Source organism: Lampris incognitus, chromosome 6 (genome assembly GCF_029633865.1).
Source record: "Lampris incognitus isolate fLamInc1 chromosome 6, fLamInc1.hap2, whole genome shotgun sequence".
In the NCBI taxonomy this organism is placed as follows: Eukaryota; Metazoa; Chordata; class Actinopteri; order Lampriformes; family Lampridae; genus Lampris; species Lampris incognitus.
In genome coordinates, this window is record NC_079216.1 from 64,212,419 (window position 1) to 64,234,188 (window position 21,770).

General features: G+C 46.7%; 2 protein-coding genes across 2 annotated transcripts in view; both read left to right on the forward strand.

Annotated features, from left to right (window-relative positions):
• Window positions 1-158: 158 nt before the first annotated feature.
• Window positions 159-7,224, forward strand: syt1b (synaptotagmin Ib). Its single transcript, XM_056281631.1, has 8 exons — window positions 159-312; window positions 508-689; window positions 1,884-1,997; window positions 3,295-3,462; window positions 4,522-4,689; window positions 5,289-5,406; window positions 6,760-6,893; window positions 7,018-7,224. Exons 1-8 carry the CDS (start codon window positions 159-161, stop codon window positions 7,222-7,224), a joined length of 1,245 nt encoding a protein of 414 aa, XP_056137606.1.
• Window positions 7,225-11,724: 4,500 nt separating this feature from the next.
• The window catches only part of otogl (otogelin-like), a 40,227-nt gene continuing 30,181 nt past the window's right edge, over window positions 11,725-21,770 (forward strand). The window contains exons 1-14 of the mRNA XM_056282216.1: window positions 11,725-11,797; window positions 12,076-12,118; window positions 12,473-12,518; window positions 13,195-13,273; window positions 13,762-13,854; window positions 16,349-16,503; window positions 16,801-16,922; window positions 17,525-17,730; window positions 18,687-18,811; window positions 19,482-19,588; window positions 19,789-19,895; window positions 20,828-20,953; window positions 21,073-21,181; window positions 21,652-21,698. Coding sequence (XP_056138191.1) covers window positions 11,725-11,797; window positions 12,076-12,118; window positions 12,473-12,518; window positions 13,195-13,273; window positions 13,762-13,854; window positions 16,349-16,503; window positions 16,801-16,922; window positions 17,525-17,730; window positions 18,687-18,811; window positions 19,482-19,588; window positions 19,789-19,895; window positions 20,828-20,953; window positions 21,073-21,181; window positions 21,652-21,698 — 1,438 coding nt within the window. The remainder of the gene's footprint in view (window positions 11,798-12,075; window positions 12,119-12,472; window positions 12,519-13,194; window positions 13,274-13,761; window positions 13,855-16,348; window positions 16,504-16,800; window positions 16,923-17,524; window positions 17,731-18,686; window positions 18,812-19,481; window positions 19,589-19,788; window positions 19,896-20,827; window positions 20,954-21,072; window positions 21,182-21,651; window positions 21,699-21,770) is intronic.

Sequence of the window (21,770 nt, forward strand, 5' to 3'; positions counted from 1 at the left end):
AATGGATGGATGGAGGTCCAAAGTTCTCCTTTCCTGTCTTGTCCTTTTTATCACGTCACATATTGTGCATGCGCAGTCCATTCTGCCAGAGCGATTTCCAACTCTACCCCTGTCTCCGCCTCTCTAGTCCGGGTTCACGGACACCCATCAATCACACGATGACTGGAAAACGCCAAGCTGCCCCGTCTGCACCAGGCAGCCCAATCATACCCAGCCGCTCGCCGAGCACCACTGTGATGCCAACACCTAAGCTGGTGCAACCTGAAGGACAAAACCCGAGGAAGTTTATGAGTGAGCTGCACCGTCCCCACAGTAAGTCAGTGCCCACCCCCCACCCCACCCCCCACCCCAGAGGAGAGCATGGACAGCAATCAACCAATTGGAATGAGTGACTGATCGGGAGGTGTTGTGACCTGGTTCGTTTAAATGACTCTGAGAGAGTCTTGTGTACAGTACTGTAGAGATTCCCGCATAAATTGCATGTAGATTTGCTCCGTGTCTTTGCAGTGCCGTCGTGGGCCGTTGTCGCCCTGTGTTTTGTGAGTCTGTGCGTGGCGCTGTCATGCACTCTGTGTGTATGGAAGAAGTGCTGGAAAAAGAAGGAGAAGGAGAAAGAAAAGGAGAAGAAGAAGGGAAAAGAGAAGAGCAAGGGGGGCTGTGACACTGAAATGGATGGAGGCTACACTGAGGTTCGCAACACACACACACACACACACACACACACACACACACACACAAACTCCGTCTCCCCCTGCAGATGCATCGTCCTTGCAATACATCAAAGTCCTGACACACGGGTCATCCAGGGCTAGTAAAACTGTCAGCACATGTTAAGACTAATGTACTGTTTGTGAATCGCTCATTCGGTGGTGTAGGTCAAGGTGTGATATGAGTTCTTGAGGTCTTTTTATATTGTCTTCAAACAAGCGAATTCCCATCCCAGCATGCCTTGCATGGTCTGCCTGTTTCTTGTAAACATGAGGTCAACCTTATATTGCAAACGATGGCTTTCCTACACAGCAACATGGTTGCTGCCCAGATAGCAAAACTGCTGTGGCCCGGACCCGCCCCACACCCGACACTTTCATCCGGCCCACATACCGCGTGGAATGATGGCACTTGGACGGTCCGCTCCCGTTTGCCAGATCTGGGCCAGAACCAAGCCATAGCAATGCCGCATGTGCCACATATTTGCCAAAGGTGGCCCATACTTGTTTTGTGATATTTGGGCCATATTCACCATTTACCACATGGGGCACATCAGGGTCACATCCAGATTACATGTTGCCCAGAGCACCGAATCTTTGCCAAAAAAAGGCCACATTTGATTTGACATATTTGGGCCATATTTGCTATTACACATGTGGGCCACTTCAGGCTCACATCCATTTTGTCAGGCCCAGAAGAAGGCCATCAGTGCTGCATCATTACCTGAAGTGGACTACATCCGGGTGCTGTCTGGGTGTGTAGTTCTTTATAGGCGGCACGGTGGCCCAGTGGTTCGCAGGGTTGCCTCGCAGCAAGAAGGTCCTGGGTTCCAACCCCAGCAGGCTGTCTCAGGTCCTCTGTGTGGAGTTTGCATGTTCTCCCCATGTCTGCGGTAGGTTTTCTCCGGGTGCTCCGGTTTCATCCCACCATCAAAAAAGACACGCATGTTAAGAGTTAATACTCACGCCTGTGCCCCTGAGCAAGGCAACGGAAAGAAGAACTGGAGTTGGTCCCTGGGCGCTGCAAGGTGGCTGCCCACTGCTATGCAGCTAGGGTGGGTTAAATGCAGAAAGTAAATTTCATTTGTATGTATGTTCAAAATGAATGCCTTAGTTTCAACAGTATTCGATGGGTGTGTGTGTGTGTGTGTGTGCGCGGACATGTGTGTGTTATAGCCTCTGAAGGATGAAGCTGAGAAAGAGACAAGGCTGTCAGAAATACAGCCCAGAGAGGAGGAGAAGCTGGGCAGGCTACATTTCTCGTTGGACTACAATTTTACAGAGAATACGGTGAGCGGCCAATATTCAGCGGGACGCGTCCCTGTTCACTTCAGTCTCTCCAGAACGTCCCTTTCTAGCACCTTCCTTCTCATCCTCAGTTTAACCCAGATTTCGGTAACACTTTAGTATGGGGAACGTAGTCACCATTAATTAGGTGCTTATTAGCATGCAAATCATTAATGCCTTATTCTGCATGGCCTTATTACACAACCAGTAAGCCATTAACTATGAGTGTTCCCTCTATAACCTCAGAATTATTGCTTATTAGTAGTACCATCTCAATATGCTTTGCTTAGTATGGCCTTTATAAGGTGGTAGTACCACAAGAAGAGTTATTCTCCCTTACTAACACTTAATGAATATGGTCTGTTCTTACATAACAAAACACAAAACTACAAGTGTTCATAGTGTTAAATTACTCTAAATTAAGTTTGTGTTACTTAGAACAGTGGTTCTCAACCTTTTTGGGGTCCTGGACCCCCTGCGTATTTTTGATCTACCCTGAGGACCCCTCCACCTGAACTTGGGGGAGGGGGGTTGCAATTTGATAGAAACAGTAGAAACTGCATTTTAAATTGCATTATAGCATTTGTTCACTCTTTGGGGCAAAAATAAGAGCTTTCAGTTGTAACTTAGATATAGTTAACAAAACAGAATTCTTATGCAGTAACTTTCAGATAGATGTAACAACACAGAATATGTATTCAGTAACTTTCAGATATATGTAACAAAACAGAATATGTATTCAGTAACTTTCAGATATATGTAACTAAACAGAATATGTATTCAGTAACTTTCAGATATATGTAACAAAACAGAATATGTATTCAGTAACTTTCAGATATATGTAACAAAACAGAATATGTATTCAGTAACTTTCAGATATATGTAACAAAACAGAATATGTATTCAGTAACTTTCAGATATATGTAACAACAGAATTCTTATGCAGTAACTTTTAACAATGCAAACGGGAGCGAGATCTCTTATTAAAATACAATAAATTACACTTGTGAAACAGATGTAATTAGAGAAAAAAGTCCTGTTACCCTTTATAGTTTAGGTAGATAAAGGTCTCAGTCACATTTGAGTAAAATAATCCTATTTATATAAATGTCATAGGATCTTTTTTTTTAAAGATATTTTATTTTCACGGACCCCTTGCAATTACACCACGGACCACTAGGGGTCCGCGGACCCCCGGTTGAGAAACACTGACTTAGAATATGTTCCCCATACTAAAGTGTTACCCAGACTTCTTTTCCACACATTCTCCCCCTCCTGGATGTCTCTTCCCCCTCTGCAGCTGGTTGTGGGCATCCTGCAGGCGGCCGAGCTCCCAGCCATGGACGTGGGAGGGAGCTCGGACCCTTATGTCAAAGTTTACCTGCTCCCCGACAAGAAGAAGAAGTTCGAGACCAAAGTCTACCGGAAGACCCTTGATCCCAACTTTAACGAGACCTTCACTTTTAAGGTGAGTTTACTCTCACGAATACCTTTTTTTGGGGGGGGGTCCCCACCTTTTACTCCGAATTGTTCGCGTTCGCGACCCGGCGTCACACGAAACGCGGCTCGGCGTGAAACTGTTTCGCGTCGGCACGCATTTCGTGCGGCACCGGAAACCGTTGGTTTCTTCTTCGTCGCTTTACAACTTACAGTATAGAGACGATGTTTTTCCTCAGCCACACTTCTCTTATCCCTCACCAACATGCTGAACCCCCCCCTCCTCCTCCTCTATCCCTTCCTTCGGTACGTGGTCGAACATTCCGCCTCCGCGAGGTTTTTCTGCCCGACGCTGCCTGGCGACAGAGCGGCTCCTCTCCGTCACCCGCGGGCAGCGCCATGTTGTTTAGAGCCCCGACTTCCGGGGGAAAAGGAAACGACGCGCAAAGATTGCCGGAAATGTAGGCCTTGGGCAAGCGTTGGTACGACTATAAAGACGATGGAAAGGCGTGGTCCGTCCGCACAGTGTATGCGCCCTGCACTTATAGACTATGTGAGCGCCCCCCTACTCTCCCCCCCCCCCCCCGTCCCGGTCGCTGCTCCGCCCCCCTCTGCCGATCCGGGTAGAGGGCTGCAGACCACCACATGCCTCCTCCGATACACGTGGAGTCGCCAGCCGCTTCTTTTCACCTGACAGTGAGGAGTTTCGCCGGGGGGGGGGCGTAGCGCGTGGGAGGATCACGCTATTCCCTCCCCCGAAAAGGCGCCCCGACTGGCCAGAGGAGGCGCTAGTGCAGCGACAAGGACACATACCCACATCCGGCTTCCCATCCGCAGACACGGTCAGCTATGTCTGTGGGGACGCCCGACCAAGCCGGAGGCAACACGGGGATTCGAACCGGAGATCCCCGTGTTGGTAACGGAATAGACCGCTACGTCCCCGCGACGCCCACTAATAACTTTTATGCCCAGATGTCTGCTAGAATTGTTTTTTTCCACTCATAGATGACCATGCATGTCTCAAATCTTGCTCTTTGCTGCGTGTGCACGCTTGTGATTTGTGTGTGTGTGCGTGCACGTTTGTGGGCAGGTGCCATACACCGAGCTGGGTGGGAAGACTCTGGTGATGACGGTCTATGACTTTGACCGCTTCTCCAAGCACGATGCCATTGGTGCAGTGAGAGTGCCGATGAGCAGCGTGGACTTCAGCCAGTCGCTGCAGGAGTGGAGGGACCTACAGAAGGCGGAGAAGGAGGAGGTGGGAATACAGCGAGAGAGGGTGAACGCAGAGAGAGAGAGAGAGAGAGAGAGAGAGAGAGAGAGAGAGAGAGAGAGAGAGAGAGAGAGAGAGACTTCATTGGAATACAGCCCAGCTTGATATTGACAAAAAATACATTTTTGCTGATGCCATATCACCGTTATTCATGATTTGGCAGATCAATGCAACAAATATATGGAATAACACATACAGGGTACAGCTTTGTCTTCCCCTGGTGTCAAACGGAGACAGCTGCACGCGTCTGGATGTAGGGAGAGGAAGGAGTTTAATTACAAAAAAAAGAAGCATTTCTTCAATTTACGTGAAATGAATTTTGCAATTTTTAAAGGGCCATGTAAAATCCCATCATCCTCTTGTGATTCAAGTATTTCAGCAAGTCAATGTAAAAATTGAAGCTCCCCCCCACCCCCAGTGGATTGCAGCACCCTGTTTGAAACTCAGTGAACTGAGTGACTTTTGCAGGTGGAGAATCTGAACTTCACTTGCAGATTAACGCTGTCAAGGACACATGGGCGTGCAAAGGCGAAGGAAATTAAATGAACATGACACTAACGCGGACCTCTTTCTCTGTCTCTTAGAGTGAGAGACTTGGGGATATATGTCTATCCTTGAGGTATGTGCCCACAGCAGGGAAGCTGACAGTTGTGGTCCTGGAGGCCAAAAATCTCAAGAAGATGGATGTGGCCGGATTGTCAGGTGAGCCAGAAGCAGCAGGAACCTTTGATTCATGATGAGCTGAAATTTTTGTGTGCGCGCACACACACACGCACACACGCACACACACACACACACACACACACACACCCTGGCTCTGCCAAACGATTGAAGCTAAGTAGGTGTGGGCTTGGCTAGCACTTGCATGGGAGACCTCCAGGGAAAACGGAGTCGCTGCCGGAAGTGCTGTTGGTGGGCCAGTAGGGGGCAGTCTTCCCTCTGGCCCTAATAAAAACAACACATATCCAATCCCAACGCCCCGGTGCAGTGACGGAGACACTGTAGGAGATGCCGTCCTTCGGATGACACGTTAAACCGAGCTCCTGGCTCACTGTGGCCATTAAAGATCTCAAAGCACTTATCGCAAAGAGTAGGGGGTCCCCCGGTGTCCTGGCAAAATTCCCAACCTGGCTCTCTCCATCTGGCCACCTAATCATCCCCCCATGTAATTGGTTCAATGGTTCCTCCCTCCACCTCAAGCTGATGTGTGGTGAGCGTTCTGGCACAAAATGGCTGCCGTGCATCACCCAGGTGGGTGCTGCACAATGGTGGTGGCTGAAGTGAGTTACCCACTTCAATGTGGAGCACTTTGGGTGTTTAGAAAAGCGCTATATAAATGTAATTATTATTATTATTATTAATATTATTATTTACATGTATCTATTAAATAAACATTATTAAATAAATTAAATAGAATAAATATTGTTAAATAGATATTAAGTAAATATTAAATAAATTAAATTGAATTAATATAGATATTATTAAATAAAATAAATTAACTAAATATCATTAAATACATATTAAGTAAATATTATTAAATACATTAAATTGAATTAATATAGATATTATTAAATAAAATAAATTAACTAAATATCATTAAATATATATTAAGTAAATATTATTAAATAAATTAAATTGAATTAATATAGAATAAATTAACTAAATATCAATAAATATATATTAAGTAAATATTAAATTGAATTAATATAGATATTATTAAATAAAATAAATTAACTAAATATCATTAAATATATATTAAGTAAATATTATTAAATACATTAAATTGAAAATTATTATTAAATAGATATTATTAAATAAAATAAATATTATTAAATAAATATTAAGTAAATTTATTGGTTGTGGTTTAAGTGTTTCCCCCTACGATGTGAAGCACTTTGGGTGCCTAGAAAAACGCTACATAAATGAAATTATTATTATTGTTATTATTATTATTTAAGTTCCAAGGTGTTTTTTTTATTATTCTTCATTTCTTCTTCTACTCCAGTTGTAGATGACCACTTGCTCTGTTCTATAGCTCTCTGTTCTTTTTATCAGACCCTTATGTGAAGATCCACTTGATGCAGAATGGGAAAAGACTGAAGAAGAAGAAAACCACCATAAAGAAAAACACTCTGAACCCTTACTACAACGAGTCATTCAGTTTTGAAGTGCCATTTGAACAGATAGAGGTACAGTATGTAAAAATCAAATATCGCACAATCACGCATGTATGCACACACACACACACACATTTGAATCATTTAACATTTGCTGTGTGTGTGTGTGTGTGTGTGTGTGTGTTTTCACGTACAGAAAGTCCAGATAGCCGTGACTGTGTTGGACTATGACAAGATTGGGAAGAACGACGCCATTGGGAAGGTGCTGCTGGGAGGTAGCAGCAGCGGAACGGAGCTGCGCCACTGGTCAGACATGGTGGCCAACCCCCGGCGACCTATCGCCCAGTGGCACGGCCTGAAACCAGAGGATGAAGTCAACGCCGTCATGTCAAACAAGAAATAACAACGTGGGAGCAGTGGGCAGCACGAAGTACCTGTCCTACGATAATCAATGTCTTTCTCATCATTTACCTCAACTATGGATTTCTCACCTCTCCCTCGTCTCCCACACACACTTATGAGGAATTACGACAAGTGAACAGATCTATGTAATCAATTATAGCTTGACTTCAGCCTCATCTCTATTGTGACCCTTCATCTTACTTTTGACACGTCCCTCTTCCTGCTTCTAACAAACCTGTTATTGAGTGTTTTAAACAAAAAATGTGTCAGCATGTACAGTGCCATTAAACGTAATGACTTTTTAACCATGAGTAGGCTGAGTTTTTACTGACGAGCTGTGCTGCTCACCAGCCCTCTAGCCAGATGTGAGAGACATGATTTACCTACAGAGGGATACACACACACACACACACGTGTGTGTGTCTATATATTTATATAAAATTTAGTAAGTCAAGTAAATTCTTTATGAGACAGTACAAGCCTGTTTCATGCCATAAGCCAGTGGTTCTCCACCTTTTTGGGGTCCTGGACCCCCTGCGTATTTTTGATCTACCCTGAGGACCCCTCCACCTGATCTTGGGGGAGGGGGGTTGCAATTTGATAGAAACAGTAGAAACTGCATTTTAAATTGCGTTATAGCATTTATTCACTCTTTGGGGCAAAAATAAGAGCTTTCAGTTGTAACTTAGATATAGTTAACAAAACAGAATTCTTATGCAGTAACTTTCAGATATATGTAACAAAACAGAATATGTATTCAGTAACTTTCAGATATATGTAACAAAACAGAATATGTATTCAGTAACTTTCAGATATATGTAACAAAACAGAATATGTATTCAGTAACTTTCAGATATATGTAACAAAACAGAATATGTATTCAGTAACTTTCAGATATATGTAACAACACAGAATATGTATTCAGTAACTTTCAGATATATGTAACAAAACAGAATATGTATTCAGTAACTTTCAGATATATGTAACAAAACAGAATATGTATTCAGTAACTTTCAGATATATGTAACAACAGAATTTGTATGGAGTAACTTTTAACAATGCAAACGGGAGCGAGATCTCTTATTAAAATACAATAAATTACACTTATGAAACAGATGTAATTAGAGAAAAAGTCCTGTTACCCTTTATAGTTTAGGTAGATAAAGGTCTCAGTCACATTTGAGTAAAATAATCCTATTTCTATAAATGTCACAGGATCTCTTTTTTAAAGATATTTTATTTTCACGGACCCCTTGCAATTACACCATGGACCACTAGGGGTCCGCGGACCCCCGGTTGAGAAACACTGCTGTAGATCCGCCACTGCTGGAAAGTACTGGCATTTTTGGTAACCGTTACCACTTTCCTGTTACCACCTGTGTCGAGGTTCCAAAAAAAACGGAGGCAATAAAATCAATGCAGACCTGTGATTGGTCAGAGAAACGCATCGTGCGTCATTTTGCGTCGTGCGTCATCAATGCGCGCGTGGGATATCGCCTTGCGTTTTTAAACACCAAAGCGGTCGAAGCGGAGTTGTCTTAAAAGTACATTTTGGAAATTGGAAAAAAAACAAAAACAAAACGGAGAGCCGAAAATCCACGACGGTAATGGAAAACGACACAGAAGCGAGTCGAGCCGGTACCACGTATTGGAAAAGGCACAAGGGAACGAACGCCAGCCAGGATGACTGTCGGAACCGCCGGTTAGCCTGGGCTAGCAGTTAGCTTGGGCTAGCAGTTAGCTTAGCCCGCCCCGCTTCCGCGTCCTGTCAGACCGCCCTCGACGCTTCCTCCTCGGGCGCAGCTGCAGGCAAGCGCCGTGGTCCCCGGGCCCACCGGACCAAGCTCTCCCAAGTTAGTGACTAGCCAGCCACAACACAACTTTTAGCCTTTTTAGCGATGCCCAGATACCACACGATTAGCCAAGAGCAAACATAGCTTTTCAACGTTATGTAAACTACTAATAAGACACGTTAGCCCCCTAGCTAACGGGTCTGACCCTTTAGCCGAACGGTTAGCGATGTCGCCTTGTGGTGCGGTACACCCCGTATCAAATCCCGCACCGGGCAACAAAATAACCGGTTACATTTACAAAAATGGTTCCGTCCCGCACATAATCACACTTGGAACAGGTGGGCTGCTCAAGGTTATAACGCACACAGTGATCTTAATGGTTTAAACTGAGTGTTTTCAGCCGTCCAGCGCTCAGGGAACCTCCTCAAGACTACGGCAGAGCGTAACAGAAACAGAAAAACACACCAACGCCATTTGCTGGCAAAACATAATTCACTCCTTTATATATATATATATATATATATATATATATATATATTAGTCCAGTAAGTCAAGTAAATTCTTTATGAGACAGTACAAGCCTGTTTCATGCCATAAGCAATCATCAGCTGTCTGATGATTGCTTATGGCATGAAACAGGCTTGTGTACATATACATATACATATAATCTATGCACACTTGTGCACGCTTCTCCTGGATCGCCACCTTGACGTGGTGGAGATGCTTGCATGTACCAATGATCCCAAGAGGTATGCCGTCCGGAGCTTGGCTCCTGGTAGGGTCACCCAAGGCGGACAGATCAAGGGGGAGGTTCCAGACGAAATGCGATTCAGTAAAGAACTCAACGGCGGAACTGGTGGAAGATGTCCCCAGACCACAACGGCAGTGAAGGCGGATGAGGGCTGCAACAGAGGGTGTTCCCCAATCGTCTTGGTTCTCCACGCCATTGGACTCTGGCCACCCCCTGCCAAGGACCGTGCGGTGGCTGCAGACGCATCAGCCACTCCACGTGAAAGGCTGTCACGCGCAGGCGTCCTCCCATTATGCGGCCTCTACACCCACCTGAGGACCCAGAAGGACGCAGAGGGAGGACGGTCATACTCGACCCCGATTGACCGCCGATGATGATGATGATTGTGCACATGCGTAGCTCGATCGCTAACGATCCTCCCCGAAGTCCTCCGTTAAAACCAATGGGAATGAGTTCAGAGCTCAGTGTGCCATTTGCTCAAAGACGGTTTTGAATCCAGTCTCCACTACAGGGGACATCATAAAATGGGCGTGTGTTTCATGCTTTAAAAAAGTTCAAATTCACTAAAGTCTCACTGAAAACGTTGCACTTGTGGAGTTAGAAAACAACGAGACAGGAGACGTGAGAGTAGACGTAGTCGAGGTAGTTTACTAGCTCCAACTTAGCATGTCATACATTCGACAACGACACTGAACGGTGAACCGGAAGCGGAAGTGCATTATCTGACCCCTCGCCTCTTCCCTTAAAGGTACACCGTCCTCTTAGGTGAATGTCTCTCGTTATATAGATGTGGGTCACCACACACTCAGTATTTTACAAAAAATAATAATTCAATAACTTGAGAATCTTTCTGCTTTAAAAAAGTCAAAATTCAGTTGTCAGGGATCTTTTGCGTCCTCTGTCCCAAGTTCACAAGGTCCGGTTGTAAAGCTTAGCTTTTCCTCTTGAGGGCACATCAGGGATGTTCATGATAGCGTTTAATCTGGAAGACATTTCTACATCTATAATGAATGCCCACTAAAGTGCTCACAAATGGATTGGCTGGGTCTCAACAGGCTATCGCTTCGACTTTATGATCCGAAAAACGAATATTAACAAAAGCAGTTTCACGTCACATAGCGGTTATAACGTCCACGCTAGCTGACTTGCTAACTTGTGGCTAACGTTAAGTTAGCTCTTATGACGTCATTCATAGGTAAACATACTCCCAATAGCGATCTTAGTAACACAAATACGCACTGACCCCATATTCCATTTTTCTCAAACGGTTTTAAAAACCCACAATGCACAGAGGCGAAAAGTGTCTGTGGCGTACCTCCTGTCGGCGGTAGGGGGCGCTAATTTAGGAAACGCTCCCGTGGGTCGTATTAGAGGACAAACGACCTATGGTGGTCGCATGGGGTTGGAGGACTTGTTGTTTTCCCGTGTAATGTGTGGGCTAGGTATTCATGGACATATAGGAAACTTTCTTTTCTTTACTATTCATAGATTATCTTTCTTTCTTTTTTTACAAGCTATATTTAGATGATTAACACAGTTTTACAAACAAGTAAGGACGCTTAAACATGCGGGAAACGGAAACGCGACAGGCTCGATCGGGGTCCGCTTTACGTATCCCGTGGGTGTCACGGGATACGTATTCTTTCGGGGATGCACAATTTTCCCATGCGCGACCGCCGTAAACGCAGCAGGTGGATTTTCTTCCCCCCCCTCCCCCCCCCCCCCTCGTCGGTGTCGCGCGAGCTAGTCGACGTCACTCGGCGACGGCGTCGATGCGACTGACAGCAGCGAGCATCCGCGCCCACGCGGCACAGGTGTGCGCGTCGTCGAGCCGTCGCGAGAGCAGGTGGCGCCGCGCGGACGTCACGTCACGTCACGCCCCCCCCCCGTCCTCGCTCCAGGGAGCGCTGAGAGATGCACCGTTGACGTCTCGGCGGGACTCGGTTCGGACTCTGAGATGAACGTGACGTGGGCCGTGAAACGGTTTCTTCTCATGTCGTTTTCCGTCTCCCAGCTGCTGATCTTGAAGGGTGAGTTTGACGCGTCCCCGGGGCCAGGGCCCTTCTGACATGTAGGGGGGGAGGGGGGGAGGGGAGGGGGGGGAGAGACATGCAGGATTTTAAGTTTTAAAATTGTTCGAACCAAAGAGGCTGTGCAGAAAGTAGACGGGACACGCTCGTCCCCGGCCGACAGCTGGACACCTGGAAGCCTGAGGCTCGGGGATTTCCAAAGAGGGTGAATATTATACTGATTCTATGATAATGATTTCAACTGATTTTTATTTTTATTTTTATTTTTTTACACGCAGGAGCTTACAGCCAGCTTTCAGAGGCAGAGGGGAGATTGCAGAGGTAAATGAGAATGAACGAGGGCTGCAGGGTGACGCCGTAAAGTCACCGGTGTGGCCGAAATGTGTCTCGTCGAAATTCCTGCCTGTGATGAGTCAAAGGTTACGTTAACGTGCTCAGCATCCCTTAGTGCGCACTTATTGTATCTTTACACTTTCTTTCGTGTGTGTGCGTGTGTGTGTGTGTGTGTGTGTGTTCGTTCACATGCATTTGCATGCGTGCACGTGAGGGCGAAAAGAAGGAGGGTGGGGGTGGGTTGGGGGGGGTTGGAGTTTGAATTCAAGTGGTGTAAAGTGCACTTAAGTCTCCCCTCTGACTGTTTCTCCCCCGCTAATGGGCGTGTTTGTGTGCACGCAGGAGGGCTAATGCACTTCGGAGGAAACGGGATCTCCTTGGGGAGGAGGTTGGTACACTACACCTAAGAGAACCACAGGAGGTCAGGGCACCCACATGCGCACAACACCAGAACCAGGAACACAAAGATGCCTTTGTGGAGAGACTGACGCGCACTCGCTAACAAAGTGGGGGGTTTTTTTTTTTGCTCGAATCCCAGATAGCAAAACTTGCTGCGGCCCGGACCCGTCCCACACCGGACACTTTCATCCGGCCCGCATACCGCGTGGAATGATGGCGCTTGGGCGGTCCGCTCCTGTTTGCCAGATCTGGGCCAGAACCAAGCCATAGCAATGCTGCATGTGCCACATATTTGCCAGAGGTGGCCCATATTTGTTTTGTGATATTTGGGCCACATTCACCGTTTACCACACGGGCCACTTCAGGGTCACATCCAGATTACATGTTGCCAAAAAAGGCCCACATTTGATTTGGCATATTTGGGCCCTATTGGCTGTTATACATGTGGGCCACTTCAGGCTCACATCCATTTTGTCAGGGCCAGAAGAAGGCCACCAGTGCCGCATCACTGCCTGAAGTGGCCCACATCCAGATGCTGTCTGGGATACGCTAACACAGCTTTTAACTTATAGAGAGGCAGTATGGCGGAGTGTCACCGATGCTGTCGAATCTCAAGCCCTCATCACGAGGTCTGCTGCTGTAAGGGGTTTTGTCTTGTTTTCCAGACGTACAGGACACTCCTGTCAGAGGCCGCTCTCCCCAGCCGCGTCCTGCACAACTACACAGCCAGAGACGCCTCTTCAGGTAGACACACATAAACATATAAGAGACTGTTCCTCCACCCAAAAAAGACCCCACAGGTCGTCCGTACAAGCAGTTCATTACGACCTTTAGTTACGTTTTAAAGTTAAGCGACCTCTAGCGGTCGTGCTGCCAATAGCAATGGTAGTTACTATACGAGATGGCGAAACAACACAAAAACCCACTGACTACATATTCTATTCTCAAACTGTTTTTATCACTGTTTACTGACTACTTACCTGTATTCGCCTGTCTGTGAGGCGTTGTAAAAAGGGCGTCAACAAGTAGATAAAACCCCACAATGCACAGAGGCGAAAAGTATCTGTGGCATATCTCCTGCCGCCTGTAGGGGCGCTAATTTAGGGAACGCCCCTGTGGGTCGTATTAGAGGTTATATGACCTATGTGGTTGTATGGGTTGGAGGCCTTGTAGGTGTTGCTAACAAGATGGACCAAAAAACAAACGTAAGCGTGTGCCCGTCTCACTCCCAGAATATTGCGGTTGTCTCAATGGCGGTTGGTGTCAAGAGGGAGGTGCGTGTGACTGCGCTCAATTCCAGGCGCTGGGAGACCGCTGCCAGATCAGTGAGTAACAAACACGCACACGCACACGCACAAACAGAAAAACATACCGTGCATGAAGCGAAGGCTTCATCAAGCAAGTGGAGAAAAGCCAAATAGTTTTCTCCCAACTTTTTTTTTTTTCTTACAAGAATACAAATGATACAGGACCACTGTACATATATATCATCAGACCAGTCAACTATAAACAACCTTACACCTTTACATTCCATGGTCGTAACAAAAGTCGATAAAGAAAATGAATGAACTGCAGTACTAACGATAATAACGATGATAATGCTGAACAAAAACAAAGCACTTGTGCCAGGGGGGTCAATTTACAGTGCACGTTAAGTGAAAATGTTATAATGTAAACAAGCATTATATGTTTTGACTGCTTTGCTGTTTGTGCTTCTGGAAATGGTAGAGATATATTTCTCAATTTCTATAATTAAAGCAGGAAAGAATTGTTTGTTATTTAAAAATGTACTTTTTTGGATGTGAAATTTTGCAAAAAAACAAGATTTATTTGTTTTTATAAAGTATATGTTTGTTGTTACAAATGAAAAATGTGTGGGGTGGAAAATTGTGTTTTATCAACCTTATAATTACAAAGAAGAATAAAATTAAGGCCACCAGCTTTTGAAAATATATAATATGGAAGGATATTCCAAATAGAGGTAGGATTCTTTAAATAGGACTTGATCCAATTTATTTTGAATGTGTGACTTAGGGTTGTAAAATCTTAAGAAATTGAAGGCTCCCTTTTCATAAGAATTCATCACTACTGATTTCCTTAGGTAGCGTGTTCGATTCCTCCAAACAAAGTTAAATAACAGTTGGTCAGTGGATTTGAGTGTCCGGCTGTCTAAATACAAAGGTAGGGCAGTGTATGTTAGTCGAGATATTCCTTCTGCCTTTGACAGCAAAACTCTACCCTTCGAGCTCAGGTCCCTTGGGAGCCACTGATTGAGACGTTTTTTTTGGTCAGTTACGGGGTCGAAGTTCAGTGGACGTCTTGCTATTTGATCTTTTGCGGTAATTGTGCCTACATATATGTCACACTGTTTTTGGCTGGAATGTCACAGATAGATACAACTGAACAGTCTGACGGGTAGGAGTTCACTTTTATTAATGTTAATACGGTAAAGTCCTGAAGCTTTGGAGAAGGGTTGAATTAGGTGAAGGGCACAAGATGTTTGACTGCTGTCTTTCAGGAAAATAGCAGTGTCGTCCGCTAGCTGGCTAATTACAGCCCGGCTTCCTGCAGCGGATTCCCTTCATCAGCGAGTTGAACATGTTCCACTTGAGCGAGAAATCCGCGTGACACTGTTGTCGCCAAAGCCTGTCAGCTCTGAGAGGAGAACCTCAGCGGATCTCCACCTCCTCGGGTGTCCGCAGTGTAGCGGAGCGGCCTATTCCGCAGCCTACCGACACGGGGATCGTCGGTTCGAATCCCCGCGTTACCTCCGACTTGGTCAGGCGTACCTATAGACACAATTGACCGTGTCTGCGGGTGGCAATTCGGATGTGACGAGTAGGGTAATTGGCCAAATACAATTGGGAGAAAAGGGGGGAAGATTCTCAAGCGCGGTCAAACTCGCGCATGTAGAGCGAGGCGAAAATTCGCTTGGCGTTTGGTGTGAACACACCATAACAACTCTGCTGGTTAGCAAGCGTACAACTACTTCAAGATGCACTGTACAATAAGGCCCGCAGCTTTACTGGAATGTAGTGTGTGTGTGTGTGTGTCATGCACATTGCAAGCAGACTCTCATGTCATTCAGCAAGCATTAATTAGCTGACTTACTGTGGAATTAATCATCACATTTCCCGTAATCTTTTCTCTCTGTCTTCTTTTCTTTGCCCCCCCCCCCTCCCTCTCACCGTCTTTCTCTGTCACAAACACACGAAGGGTCTCACTCACAAACACACACACACACGAACAAAAATGTCCCACTGGAACAAATATAAATTTAATTGAACTAAATTACTGAGATTAGGAACGAGTGAGAGAGATTTTTGTCTCCATAGTCTGGAACGTGCTTCCTATAGTTTAGGGGCCTCTCAGCTTTCAGCCGCTATTAGGGATACGTTCTCCTTTTTTTTTTCTTTTTTTTTTTAATCAACTACTTCAGCGTTGACATATGCAGGTATGAGACTAAAGAGCTCTAGAGGACACTTCATCTGGACATACAGGGAGACATGTCCTAGTGACTGGTTCAGAGAACGATGAAAGAAGTTTAGGATACACTTCATGAAAGGGAGATGAAAACAAAAAGATTAACATTGTCAGAGAATTAGTTCTTGGGAGTACTCATGTTCTGCCATGCACCATCAGGAACAATGAGAGGAAATTTATTCTGGAGTCCAGTAAAACTGGCTGCAGTTATTGAGTCTGAACTCTGTTGTTGTAACCTAATTGTGTAACCGGTGCCTTTGACAATGTTGAAGTTGATATACTTGATAGCGTAACAGCTGCTACTCTGTCTAAAGACCAGTCTGTCTGCCTCCTCAGTTCCTAATCAGGGCCAGGACAGGGACGGGATCTGTCGGTCCTGGGGTCAGCACCACTACGAAACATTTGATGGGATCTACTTCTACTTCCCTGGAACTTGCTCCTACATTCTGGCCCAAGACTGCCACTCAGCCATGCCACAGTACACAGTCTGGGTAAGAGCACAGAGGAACCGCATCACGAGGACAACAAAACCCTGAGAATGACTGAGTTTCCTTGAGTGAGATGTTCACCAGATGTAGCTTCAGCATCGCAGCAGATTTTACGGCAAAGCGGCTTCAGCCTCCTTATGCAACTGTGTGGGGGAACTCATGAGGAGGACAGCTGGGTTTGTAGCCGCTGCGATGTTAGTTCAAGTTACAATCCGAGACAAATCCTTGTTGAGGAATTTCTGTTTGTTCTTTTCTTTGCCTCTCCTCTGCGCTCTCTCCCTTTCTCTCTCCTCCTCTCAGGTGCACAACAGCAGAGTATGTGAGGGGAGTGTGTATTCGTGTCCACGCGCTCTCAGCCTCTTCTTCCCTAGTGAGGAGGAGATCCACATCTCGGGGTATCAGGTCCACCAAGGAGGTCGCAGGTACATGTTTTCCAGAGAAAGGGAGAGAGAGAGAGAGCCTTGATGTTTGTCAATGGAACACTTCACTGCAAAACAGACAAAAGTGGCATGGCGGTCTATTCCGTTGCCTATCAACACGGGGATCACCGGTTCGAATCCCCGTGTTACCTCCGGCTTGGTCGGGCGTCCCTACAGACACAGTTGGCCATGTCTGTGGGTGGGAAGCCGGATGTGGGCATGTGTCCTGGTCGCTGGTCGCTGCACTAGTGCCTCCTCTGGGGATAGCATGTGGGATAGCGTGATCTTCCCACATGCTACGTCCCCCTGGCGAAACTCCTCACTGTCAGGTGAAAAGCGGATGGCGACTCCACTCGGAGGAGGCATGTGGTAGTCTGCAGCCCTCCCCGGATCGGCAGAGGGGGTGGAGCAGCGACTGGGACGGCTCAGAAGAGTGGAGTAATTGGCCAAATACAATTGGGGAGAAAAGGGGGGGGGTACAAAAAAAGAGAGAGAGAGTGAGCAATAGAGCACTTTTTTATTATTAGCATACAGTATTAATGTGTGTGCGTTTGCACATGTCTGTCTATCTGTCGGGCTGTGTGTGTGTCTGTCTATAATGCCAGGTTAAGCTTGCCTCAGACTGTCGGCAGTGTGTTTATCGAGAGACTGGCTGACTACCTGCTGGTTAAGAGTGTGTTTGGCTTTTCCCTGGCCTGGGACGGAGGCTCGGGCGTCTACCTGAAGATGAGCGAGGAGCACCAGGGCACCTCCTGTGGCTTGTGTGGGAACTTCAACCACCTGGCTAGCGATGACCTCACCACTGCCCGTGGTGAGACTGGCCCAGCTGGCCCCTCAACCCTTTATCCCCTCTCTCAGCACCCACTCAGTACAATTATAATTATTATACACTCAACACTTCACAGGGCCAATTATAGCAGCAGAGGGGCCGGGTCGGACCCGGGAAGAAGAGAGGTCAGGACTGATATTGTCTTTGTACAGCTGGAATGAGGAGGAAATCTTCCCTGACCAGTAACCTGAACCACAGTCCCCCACTGGCCTGAGGCACAAAAAATAGAAAGGAGATGAGCGCAAAAATGAAAGGGAGTAAACAGGAAATGACTCTGATTTTGGAGCTACAGTGAACTAGTTTGAACTGTGCTTTACAACGATACAGTTACTATTTGGCCTCCTATTATTGTTTAAGTTTGAGACTGTCCTCCACCAAAAAACGACCCCATAGGTCGTTTGTACAAGCAGCTTATTACGACCTACGTTTTAAAGTTAAGCGACCTCTAGCGGTCGTGCTGTAAATAGCAATCTTAGTTACTATAGTAGAGGGCGAAACAACACAGAAACGCACTGACTACAAATTCTATTGTTCTCACATTGTTTTGATCACTATTTACTGACGACTTACCTTCATTAGCCTGTCTATGATGCGTTGTAAGAAGGATGTCAGCAAGTACATAAAAACCCACAATGCACAGAGGCGAAAAGTATCTGTGGCATATCTCCTGCCGCCGGTAGGAGCGCTAATTTAGGGAACGCCCCTGTGGGTCGTATTAGAGGTTATATGACCTATGTGGTCGATAAGACTGTGGTGGTAGGCTAGGTGTAAAGGTGCATATCAAGATACAGAGATGAAAGACTGAATACACCTGCATGTTTGTGGACTTCCATGTGGATTTGGATTTTATGACAAATTATATGTTGTGTACGTTCAGCATATATTGTGTGTGTGTGTGTGTGTGTGTGTGTGTGTGTGTGTGTGTGTGTGTGTGTTAGGCATTCGTACGGAGGAGCCTGCAGTGTTTGGTAACAGCTGGGCCGTGGACCTGCCTCACGAGCGAGCCTGTCCCTCGGTAGACACAGACTTCAACGGGCCCTGCCAGTCTGAGTCGGACATGGATGTAAAACCCACACACCTCTTTTTCCCGCTGCACACTTGCATAGATACGCACGAGTCAATGGGTCTAAACAGCAGTTAAAATGAGAAAAAGCCCATGTATGTACTTGCTCCCCGCTCGCAAATTCCCATGTTGTTTTAAAACTTTAAGGCCATTTAGGCCGTCCGGGTAGCATAGCAGTCTATATTCTGTTGCCTACCAACACGGGCATCGCCGGTTCGAATCCCCCTGTTACCTCTGGCTTGGTTGGGCGTCCCTACAAACAGAATTGGCCGTGTCTGTTGGTGGGAAGCCAGATGTGGGTATGTGTCCTGGTCGCTGCACCTCCTCTGGTCGGTCGGGGCACCTGTTTAGGGGGGAGGCGGAACTGGGGGGGAATAACGTGATCCTCCCACGCGCTGTGCCCTCCTGGCGAAACTCTTCACTGTCGGGTGAAAAGAAGCGGCCGGCAACTCCACATGTACCGGAGGAGGCGTGTGGTAGTCTGCAGCCCTCCCCGGATCAGCAGAGGGGGGTGGAGCAGAGACCGGGATGGCTCAGAAGAGTGGGGGGTAATTTGGCCGGATACAATTGGGGAGAAATTTAAAAAAAAAACTAGTTGCCTTATGTTACATAGTTATTTTGTCGGTCGTTTGCAGCGTCTGTTGATCGTTTTTCGTGTGCGTGTCTGCAGGACGCCATAGAGAAGTGCAGCGCGCTCCTCTTCTTCCCTTTCCTGTCCTGTCATGAAAACATCGACCCAAACCCCTTTGTGGCCAGCTGCGTCTCTGACCTGTGTGTGTAAGTCAGGACATCTTTACTGAAATTCAAATATAGGCGTCATTGTCTGCACTGCAGCCCCCACCCACCCCACCCCACCCCACCCCACCCCTGAGTTCATACACACAAATACTCCCTGCATGGCTCCGGTCGAAGTGATTATATTGGTTTCTAGAAAAAAAAACCCAGTGACTGTAATGCTCGTATGCTGTGTGTCTCAGATCTGATGATGAGGAAACATTTTGTCGGGCCTTGGTTGAGTACACACGGGCCTGCTCTCATGTGGGATACCCAGTGAGGGAGTGGAGGGACAGCTTCCTCTCCTGTAGTAAGTAATCCAGACGGCGCTTCAAAACTTACATTTCGGTCTCAGTGAACAGATAAAACAAATTTGTAAATGAATTTGCTGGGCCATGATAGGGGACATGCACTGTTAAAGGCAAGTGGCGGCCTATTCCTTTGCCTAACAACATGGGGGTCACCGGTTCAAATCCCCGGGTTACCTCCGGCTTGAGCGGGTGTCCCTAAAGACACTATTGGCCGTGTCTGCGGATGGGAAGCCGGATGTGAGTATGTGTCCTTGCTGGTTGCTACACTAGCACCTCCTCTGGTTGGTCGGGGCGCCTGTTCAGGGGGGACTGGGGGGAATGGCGTGATCCTCCCACGCGCCATGTCCCCCTGGTGAAACGCCTCACTGTCATGTATCGGAGGAGGCATGTGGTAGTCTGCAGCCCTCCCCCGGATCAGCAGAGGGGGTGGAGCAGAGATCAGGACGGCTCGGAAGAGCGGCGTAATTGGCCGGTTTCAACCGAGGAGAAAAAAGGGGGAAGAAAGCCAAAAAAAAAGACTACAATGACAAATAAAGTGGCTTAAACGTCTCAAGGCACAGCAAAGCTTCCCTACCTATCCTGTCTTGAGCAGATCGTGTATCTCCTCTGCTGAAGAAGGTTTATCTTTGTCTCCCATGCCAACGTGCATGCACATCACGGTCTCCTCATATGACTCCCTTTCTCTGACACGTCAATTAACCTACGAGAACAACCTAATGAGGCAGAACTTGAATTGAGTACTCATTTAGTGCTGGAGGGGTTGCCAGGCATTCCCTATGAAACCAGATAAGTTCAGTCCGGCGGATATTAGTCCAGTTATTCCAGTTCATAAAGTGGCTTTTAATCTTTGACTGGGTTTTATCCATCCCCATTTTACCTGCCGGGAGTATTTAACTCAGGTATCCATCCCTGTGTGTGTGTGTCTGTGCAGATGACGGCTGTGAGGAGAGCTTTGTCCACAGGGACTGTATCAGTTGCTGTCCTCCTACCTGCACATTCGAGAAGGAGTGTCTCGGAACCAACTTGCATTGTCTGGACGGCTGCTATTGTCCAGATGGTATTTGAGTTGCACAACCACATGTTGTCAATTGGCTCTGTGCACCCTTGAAAGTTTAGTTATGTTGTCGAAAGAAGTTGAGATTCATTAACGTCACCGGTCACCCCCCCCCCCCACAGGCCTGATCCTTCAGAATGGAACGTGTATCGCCGTTTCTCAATGTCCGTGTGTGTACCACGGGACGTCATACACACAGGGACACGTGCTGGAGCAGGGCTGCAGCGTTTGGTAAGTGTGTACCTTCGGTGGTGTTGTGGCCCTGTTGCTCAGTCAGTACCCAGATAGCATCCGGATGTGGGCCACTTCAGGCAATGATGTGGCACTGACGGCCTTCTTCTAGCCCCGACAAAATGGCCCATATGTATAGTGGCCCACATGTATAATAGCAAATATGGCCCAAATATGCCAAATCAAATGCAATCTGGATGTGGCCCCTGTGGTAAATGTTGACTACGGCCCAAATATCACAAAACAAATATGGACCACCTTTGGCAAATATGTGGCACATGAGGCATTGCTATGGCTTGGTTCTGGCCCAGATCTGGCAAACAGGAGCGGACCACCCAAGTGCCATCATTCCACGCAGTATGTGGGCCAGATGAAGTGTCAGGTGTGGGACGGGTTCGGGCCACAGCAATTTTGCTATCTGGGTAGGCTCCACGTATGTGTTGCTGACACACGGCGTGCTGTGTTTGCAGCGTGTGCATGGGAGGAGTGTGGAACTGCACCGAGAACAACTGCACGGGTGAGTTTAACCTTTTCTTCTGTTCCGATCAATAAGTTCCAGCAGGGGAATCTGCAGAGAATACAGAGTCAT

Coding starts and splice junctions, on each gene's coding strand:
- syt1b (XM_056281631.1), top strand. CDS start 159: ATGACTGGAAAACGCCAAGCTGCCCCGTCTGCACCAGGCAGCCCAATC. Junction 1,998..3,294: donor ACAATTTTACAGAGAATACG/GTGAGCGGCCAA, acceptor CCCCCTCTGCAG/CTGGTTGTGGGCATCCTGCA. Junction 3,463..4,521: donor ACGAGACCTTCACTTTTAAG/GTGAGTTTACTC, acceptor GTTTGTGGGCAG/GTGCCATACACCGAGCTGGG.